This window comes from Cervus canadensis, chromosome X (genome assembly GCF_019320065.1).
Source record: "Cervus canadensis isolate Bull #8, Minnesota chromosome X, ASM1932006v1, whole genome shotgun sequence".
Taxonomy (NCBI): domain Eukaryota; kingdom Metazoa; phylum Chordata; class Mammalia; order Artiodactyla; family Cervidae; genus Cervus; species Cervus canadensis.
The window spans coordinates 16,252,220-16,261,338 of NC_057419.1; the positions used below are offsets into that span (position 1 = coordinate 16,252,220).

The 9,119-nt window shown below is 46.5% G+C and overlaps 1 protein-coding gene across 2 annotated transcripts in view; it reads right to left on the reverse strand.

Annotated features, from left to right (window-relative positions):
- The window catches only part of CLCN4 (chloride voltage-gated channel 4), a 74,279-nt gene that overhangs the window by 38,913 nt on the left and 26,247 nt on the right, over positions 1–9,119 (reverse strand). For both annotated transcript variants that reach the window (XM_043459575.1, XM_043459574.1), the window contains exon 3: positions 2,319–2,473. In XM_043459575.1, coding sequence (XP_043315510.1) covers positions 2,319–2,462 — 144 coding nt within the window. In that variant the 5' untranslated portion in view covers positions 2,463–2,473. The remainder of the gene's footprint in view (positions 1–2,318; positions 2,474–9,119) is intronic.

Sequence of the window (9,119 nt, forward strand, 5' to 3'; positions counted from 1 at the left end):
TTGATATTTCTCCCGGCAATCTTGATTCCAGCTTATGCTTCATCCAGCGCAGCATTTCTCATGATGTACTCTGCATATAAGTTAAATGAGCAGGGTGACAATATATAGCCTTGACGTACTCCTTTTCCTATTTGGAACCAGTCTGTTGTTCCATGTCCAGTTCTAACTGTTGCTTCCTGACCTGCATATAGGTTTCTCAAGAGGCAGGTCAGGCGGTCTGGTATTTCCGTCTCTTTCAGAATTTTCCAGAGTTTACTGTGATCCACACAGTCGAAGGCTTTGGCATAGTCAATAAAGCAGAAATAAATGTTTTTCTGGAACTCTCTTGCTTTTTCGATGATCCAGTGGATGTTGCCAATTTGATCTCTGGTTCCTCTGCCTTTTCTAAAACCAGCTTGAACATCTGAAAGTTCACGGTTCACATATTGCTGAAGCCTGGCTTGGAGAATTTTGAGTATTACTTTTCTAGCGTGTGAGATGAGTGCAATTAGGAGCCCCCCTTTCCCTTGCTGTGTTAACAGAATCCTACATCCCTTTGATCATCATTCCCCTACACCCCTAAGAGCAAGGGCTGGCAAACATTTCCTATAAAGAGACAGAAAGTCAATATTTTCAGCTTGGAAGGTCAGATGGTCTCTGTGGCAACTACTGGAGTCTGTGGCTGTCACACAAGAAGAGCCATAAAGAGTGTGCACATGCGCAGGCACGGTTGTGTGCCAAGGCAGTGGGAGTTCTGGAAATAGGCAATGCACTGGATTTGCCCAAGGGCCACAGTCTGCGCCCCCTGTTCTGGACGGAAGGCTGCCCCTTCGCCTCCGTTCCTCCAGGTCAGAGCCAATCGCCTGCATCAGTGTCCACGGGATCTCACTCCCTACACACCTCTCAGCCTCCCTTCCCTGCCACTGTGTAACATGATATGACTTGGTCTCACTCTGGATGTGATGGCTCATTCAGACTCTCTGAAGCTGTCCTCGCCTTTATGGCTGCTGCATCTCTGACCTGACCTCTCGGTGAAGGGAGCTCCATCCTCGCCACTCTTTCCCCCTTTCACGTGCGGCCACTCTGCTGGTTGCCCTCCTTCACCTAAGCATCCATCCCTGGCCCCCAGTCCCTCCCACGGAACCCACTAAATCCTAGCAACACTCCTGATCTCTCCCTCTCCAGACCCAGGCCACCTGGACCACTTCTAAAGCTTCAGCACCCACTCACACGCCAAGGACCCCTCATTCTCCACCGCAATCCTGACCATGCCCTTGAACAGCATAGGGCTTCAGGCTGGACAAACAGCTCAAACTTCACAGCGGCTGAAACACCACTCAGTGGCCTCACCCGAACATCTGCTGCTCTGCTTTCCTCCCATCTCGTCATCCAAGGTCTCAGCCCCTTCTGACCACAGCCAGGCCATCATCCTGATCCCAGTACTGCCCCCCATCCTGCCAATGGCTCCTGTGAAGGATCGTGACCCCAAGCCTCTCTCTGTTGGCACTCTTGTCAGATCTTCTTCCTCTTTCTCCTGAACTCATTTCCAAGCTTCCTGTTTACCCCCTGGTGGAGCATCTCTCTTGTGGCCATCAAAAGGAAATGTCAACTCTTCTACTCAGTCATTCCCAATGTGGCCCCATTGCCCATGCACCCAAGCTCATCTACAGTCCTCTCCTTCCTTGACTCTGCCACCAGACCTCAGAGCTCCTTAAAGTGCCTAAGTGTGCAGTCTTTCATGTTCCTGTGACCTAAAAAAGGGCAGCTCCTGATTAGGACCCTCTCCCCTTCCTCTGCCTAGCACACTCTTACCCATCCATCAACACCCCACTGAAATGCCACCCTCACTATAACGTCCCTCCTTCATGGCCCCTCCTAAATGATCCCACAGCACTTGATACACAACTTTATTGGAGTCCATTAAAATGCATCTTGAAGCCAGTGAGATGCCAGGTACTGTAATATGTGCTTTCATACACACATAGCCTCATTTATCTATAGGTATAATTAACTTCATTCTTGCAAATGAGAAGACAAGGTCCAGAAATAGCACCCCAAAAGTGACCCAGCCTGAAGGTGGCATGGTCAGGATATACCCGATCTATCTGGTTCCAGAGCCCCCTCCTCGCCCTCTACACCACACCTTGGTATGACACAGCCTCCCACCCAAAGCACCTGGTACTATAATTATCTGTTCACATCACTTCCTTCTCTTCTCTAGAACCTGCCTTAGAACATGATGCATGAATCCAAGTACTAGCTCAGTAAATATCTGGTGACAGCATGACTAAGCCCTCTGAAGGGATTCCCCTCAATGTGGCTTTATGAACAGCACAGACCTTCCTGTGTCTGTCGGTGTCCCGTGATTTTTCCCTCAGCCAGTCGATGGTGTGGAAGTCCTCATATGTCCCCACATCAGGGAATGGCTCGTCGAGGAAATCCATCAGGTTTTCAGAACCACTGATCACTCCCGTATTGACCATGCTACTTACATCTGGAAGAGAAAATCTGTGGTTAGAAATGAAAGCAGGGCATCTGCACAGTCCTGGAAGGACAATCTATGTGCTCCATTTTCTGGTACCAGAAAGACTGATTTCAGCATAAGTGGTTCTGCTGTGATGAAAACAGTCTGTCTTAGTCAGTATCGACTGCTGTAACAAAAATACCACAGACTGGTTGGCTTATCAACAACATACATTTATTTCTCACATTTTCAGAGGCTGGCAAGTCCAAGATCAAGGCACTAACAGATTTAGTGCCTGCTGAGAGTCCACTTCCTAGTTCATGTGGCCGTCTACTCACTGTGTCTTCATGTGATGGAGGTCTATAGGTCTCTTTCATAAGGGCACTAATCCCATCCAGGAGGGCCCCACCTTCAAGACCTCATCACCTTCCAAAAGTCCCTCCTCTTAATATTATCATACTGGGGATTAGGTTTCAACATTTGAATTTTTGGGAAACCCAAACATTAATTACTTATTATTTGAGGCAGTTATGTGCTATAAAGTCACCATGGCCACTGAATTAGTGAGTACTGAAGCAATATCCCTAACAGAATTATAAGGTCAGGTTACTTGGAGCCTTTAGTCACAACATCAATATATAACTCTATTTTGTGTTTCCATTTAAAGACACCTTATCAGATACATATGAATTTCCCACATGGCTCAGCAGTAAAGAATCCACCCACCAATACAGGAGATGTGGGTTCAATCTCTAAGTTGAGAAGATACCCTAAAGAAGGAAATAGCAAACCACTGCAAGTCTTCTTGCCTGGGAAATCCCATGGACAGAGGAGCCTCGTGGGCTACAGTCCATGGGGGTTGCAAAAAGAGTCACACACAACTGAGCAACTAAACGACAACAGCAAAAATGTCAAATATATATTGTTGACTCATTCACATTGAACTCACAACCAACAGCACTGTCAGTCATGCTGCAGGAAGCTTGTCTAACACACGTATTTTCTCCATAAGGCATAGTGCAGCCTTCTCAGGCCCAGAACAGGCCCTCCCGCCCTGCATCTCAGGGCCATTGGAAACAATGAAATTACCAGTTAAAAAAGAGCAAAAATGGGAAAAATATGGTACTAAAGAAATTGTGAAAAGGACACTTGTTTCTGGTCTGGGAACTAAAACAAGATAGCTGAGCACCATCTTCTCCAACCTTAGCAAGGATCATGCATTTCTGGCAGCTCACCACATGCACTCTGCAAATGACTGGCCAAGCACCACACATATTAATTGCTCTGGAGCTTACAAATACATTTTAGTGAGAAGGCAAATTCACAAATACAGAGCCAGTCATACTGATAGTCGACTACACACATTTATGGAAAACCTCACATTCTGCAAAAGCAGGACATCAAAATGAGAGAGCTGGTGGAGGGGTGGGGAATAGGGTTGAGGCCTACCACTCAAAACCAAATCACTGTAATCAAACCAGTAACCAGCTCCCCTAGGAGATAAAGTGGACCATGCAGGCAGGCAGCCTCTGGGGCTGTAGTGTGGATAGCCAAGACCTACAAAGGTCTGTCAAGTCAAAGCTGTGGTTTTTCCAATAGTCCTGTATGGATATGAGTTGGAACATAAAGAAGGTTGAATGCCGAAGAACTGGTGCTTCTGAACTGTGATGTTAGAGAAGACTCTTGAGAGTCCCTTGGACTGCAAGGAGATCAAACTAGTCAATCCTAAAAGAAATCAACCCTGAGTATTCTGTGGAAAGACTGATGCTGAAGCTGAATCTCCAATACTCTGGCCACCTGATGCAAAGAACTGACTCATTTGAAAAGACCCTGATGCTGGGAAAGATTGAGGGCAGGAGGAGAAGGGGACAACATGAGATGGTTGTATAGCATCACCAACTCAATGGACATGACTTTAACCCAAACTTTGGGAGATGGTAAAGGACAGGGAAGCCTGGCGTGCTGGAGTACATAGGGCTGTGAAGAGTGGGACATGACTGAGTGAGTGAACAACAACGCCAGTAGCAGCAATGGGAGAGTGAAAATGCTGGCAAGACTTAACTGGTGGGAGAGTCATTCTATGGTCTGAATGTTTGTGCCCCCACCCCAAATTCATATGTTGAAACCCTAATCCCCAGTGGATGGTATTAGAAGGTGGGATCTTTGGGAAGCAATTGGATGCTAAGGGCAGAGTCCTCATAAATGGGATTAGTGCTCATACAAAAGAGGCCCCAGGGAGCACGCTGGCCCCTTCCACCGCATAAGGACACAACAAGAAATCTGTGACTGGGAGAAGAGCCCTCAGTCAACCACGCTGGCAGCCTGATCTCAGACTTCCAGCCTCCAGCACTGTGAGGAATAAATATCTGTTTATAAGCCACCCAGCCTGTGGTATTTTGTCATAGCCAACCGAACAGACTAAGACAAGCCAAGAGCCATGCCAGGCTGGAGGCACGCTGCCCTGGGCAAGCTGCCCTGAGTGCAGGCACTCACTTCTAATTTTCCTTAAAATCCAGTCAAAAGGGCGCCTGCTGCCAGGGCAGTAGCAAAGTTGCATATTTCTTCCTCTCCTGCCTAAGATCACAATTCCACTCCCATTAACCTGGCTCCCCTCATCTGGAAAACAATCGCAAATAAACCAAGACATCTCCCTCAGTTACACTGCCATTAGAACCTGATTTACAGATCACGTAGGAACTCATTTGACCCAGAGAAAACACTCTGCAGCAGGACCAACGCTCACCCCCAGTTAACGAGAAAAATCATGTACTCTTACAAAGACAAGAGGTTGGAAGAAGCACTAAATTAAAATTACTTTGGCAAAGAGCACGGCAATGTGAATTATAAGGCGGAGACCACAAAAGTGCCAGAATAAGATGCTTAAAGGGAAGGGTGGTTATTAAAATATTTGAGCACAGGCTTCTCTCACTGCTTTATGTATTTTTACATCTGGAGGACTCACCCATGACCTGACAAAACTGCATTTTGATCAAATTGAGAAGTCGCTACGGGCAAAGTGGAGTAATCACCCTACACACAGTAAAGTGGCCATAGTAACGGATTTATTGACTACGTAACTTAACTGCTTTTAAAACTCTAAAAGTTTGAGGTTTGAACCATGCCAAGCTGAAAACTATACCCACCGATGAGTGCCCAGGGAAGAAGTATATTGCCAAAGTCAGTAGCAACGAATAAGAAAAGAGAAGGCATAAAGTTAGAAAGCAAAGATTTCATTCTCACTTTTACAAAAACAAGATGGTAATAGCCTTGTTTTATACACGGTAAAGAAAATCTCTAATGGGAAAAAGGTGGCGGCAGGCTGTTAACTCACCACAGGGAGCCCCTGTAAGAAAAACCTAAACAAAAGCAGAGTGAAGAACTGCAGACACTTGGATGTTCTATTATAAAGAAGTTCATGTTACCTGAAACTTAACCAAATCCCTAAACAAGCAACAACTCTGGGCAATAACGGTTGAAACAAAAAGTCACTCTGGAGAACAACTGCAACTTTAAACTTTTTTAAAGAGCAAGACATGGATGTGACAATCAGACATAATTGGTAAAGGAAAATAAATATGACCTAATCTGTAGATCTAACTGGGGGCCTTTTAGGGGACTCAGAAGGAGGGGGTGACTTTGCGTAGTTCCCTGGCCAGGAATTGAACCCAGGCCCCAGCAGTGAAAGCACCAAGTCCTAACCACTGGTTGCTTGTTGTTGTTCAGTCACTAAGTAATATCCGATTCTTCTGCGACCCCATGGACTGTAGCTCACCAGGCTCCTCTGTCAGTGGGATTCTCCAGGCAAGAATACTAGAGTGGATTGCCATTTCCTTCTCCATGGGACCTTCACGACCTAGAGATTGAACCCACATCTCTTGCATTGGGAGGCGGATTCTTTACCACTGAGCCAGCTGCAAAGCCCCACTAACCACTGGACCTTCAGGTAATTCCCCTGGCCACATTCCTTTCATTGAGGAAGTCACAAAACACCGCTCAGGTTCAAGGGAAAGGAAGGAAATTCCATTACTTTTTAAGGGAATGGCAAGGCTCTAGAAGAGCAATCAAAATCAGAAATATTGTACCATTTTTCAAATATACAACTTACCACCCAACTTGCAAAAAAAAAAAAACCTTGGAAAATTCGGAAAAGTAGCAAGAAGAAAATAGCAATTATCTGTCATCATAAGAGTGTTAATAGCGGAGGAGCCAAGATGGCGGAGGAGTAGGATGGGGAGACCACTTTCTCTCCTACAAATTCATCAAAAGAATAACTGAACACAGAGCAAACTTTGCAAAACAACTTCTGATCGCTAGCTGAGGTCATCAGGCGCCCAGAAAAGCAGCCCATTGTCTTCGAAAGGAGGTAGGACAAAATATAAAAGACAAAAAGTGAGACAAAAGAGCTAAGGACGGACATCTGTCCCGGGAAGGGAGTCTTAGGCGGCATTGCTAGGGGTAGGGTCGGGGCCTGAGTGCCCTGAGGACAATCGGAGGGAGCTTCTGTGAGTTCCCAACTTGAACTGTGGGAGACCAAAAGAGAGAGAGTAAATTAACCGGCCCGAACTCACTGCCCGCCGTTCGCAGAACAAAGAGACCGAGAAAATCCAGAGAAGAGCTCGCAGGCTGCGGACCGGCCCAGCCCCGCCGGAGGCAGGAGGCAGGGGGGAGGGGAAGGTCGCGGCGAGACACAGGGAGCAGGCACCCGACCGGCGCGGGCGGGGACTGGGGCTGGGGACGCGGAGGACAGAAGGCGCATGCACCCGATTGGCGCCAGCGGAAACTGAGACTGGGTCCGTGGAAGGGAGTGGGCGTGCCACACCTGGGGAGAGTGCGCCCACCAAGCCCCTGGCGGCCTGGACCGCTCTGACGGGGAAGGCACAGAGAGCAGGCGCAGCTTTTCGTTCCACACTTTTGTGGAACACCCGAGGGCTGGAACCGCGCGCAGCGCGGGGCGCGCTCCATATGCAGCGGCCGGGAGCCTGAGCAGCGCAGACGGAGAAAGCAGCGCCAGCCCCTCCCCGCAGCGCCAGCCCGTCCCCACGGGCGCAGGCCCCTCCCCGCAGCGCAAGCCCCTCCCCTCAGAGCGACGGAACTAGCTACCTGAATAAGAGTCCACCTCCGCCCGCCTGTGTCAGGGCGGAAATGAGGCTCTGAAGAGACCGGCAAACAGAAGCCAAATAAACAAAGGGAACCGCTTCAGAAGGGACTGGTGCAACAGATTAAAATCCCTCTAGAAAACACGACTACACCGGAAGGGGCCTGTAGATATCGAGAAGTGTAAGCTGGAACGAGGAGCTATCTGAAACTGAGCCGAACCCACACTGACCGCAACAGCTCCAGAGAAACTCCTAGATATAATTTTACTTTTCTCTTTTTTTTTTTTCTTTTTTTATTTTTTCTTTTTTATTTTTCTCTTTTATTTTCCTTTAAAATCCCCTATTACTCCCCCATTACTCCTTAACTTTCATTTCCATAGATTTTTACGATTTTTTTAATTAGAGAGAAAAAAAAAATTTTTTTTTCTTTCTTTTTTTTTCTTTTTCTTCTTTTTTTTCTTCTTTCCTTTTTCTTTTCTATTTTCTATTTTTCTTTTTCTCTTATTTCTTTTAAAGTCCTCTAGTACTCCTCCTCTACTACTCCTTAATTTTCATTTTCAATACACTATAACCTTACAAAAAAAAAAGAGAAGCCCTATTTTTAAACCGAAGATTATTCTCTCCCAAACTTGACTCTCTGTTTTCTACCTCAGAACACCTCTATTTCCTCCTTTCCCCTTCTCTTCCCAATCCAACTCTGTGAATCTTTGTAGGTGACTGGGCTACAGAGAACACTCTGGGAACAGACAGCTGCGTAGATCTGTCTCTCTCCTCTTGAGTCCCCCTTTTTCTCCTCCTGCTCAACACTATCTCCCTCCTCCCTCTCCTCTTCTTCATGTAACTCTGTGAACCTCTCTGGGTGTCCCTAATGGGGGAGAATCTTTTCGCCATTAACCTAGAAGTTTTCTTATCAGTGCTGTATAGTTGGAGAAGTCCTGAGACTACAGGAAGAATAAAACTGAAATCCAGAGGCAGGAGACTTAAGCCCATAACCTGAGAACACCAGACAACTCCTGACTACATGGAACTTTAAGTAATAAGTGACTGTCCAAAAGCCTCCATACCTACACTGAAACCAACCACCACCCAAGAGCCAATAAGTTTTAGAGCAAGACATACCAAGCAAATTCTCCAGCAACGCAGGAACATAGCCCTGAACGTCAACATACAGGCTGCCCAAGGTCACACCTAACACATAGACCCATCTCAAAACTCATTACTGGGCACTCCATTGCTCTCCAAAGAGAAGAAATCAAATTCCACGCATCAGTACACTGACGCAAGCTTCCCTAACCAGGAAACCTTGACAAGCCAATCGTCTAACCCCACCCACTGGGTAAATCCTCCACAATAAAAAGGAACCACAGACCTCCAGAACACAGAAAGCCCACTCCAGACACAGCAATCTAAACAAGATGAAAAGGCAGAGAAATACCCAACAGGTAAAGGAACATGAAAAATGCCCACCAAGTCAAACAAAAGAGGAGGAGATAGGGAATCTACCTGAAAAAGAATTTAGAATAATGATAATAAAAATGATCCAAAATCTTTAAAAAAAAATGGAGTTACAGATAAATAGC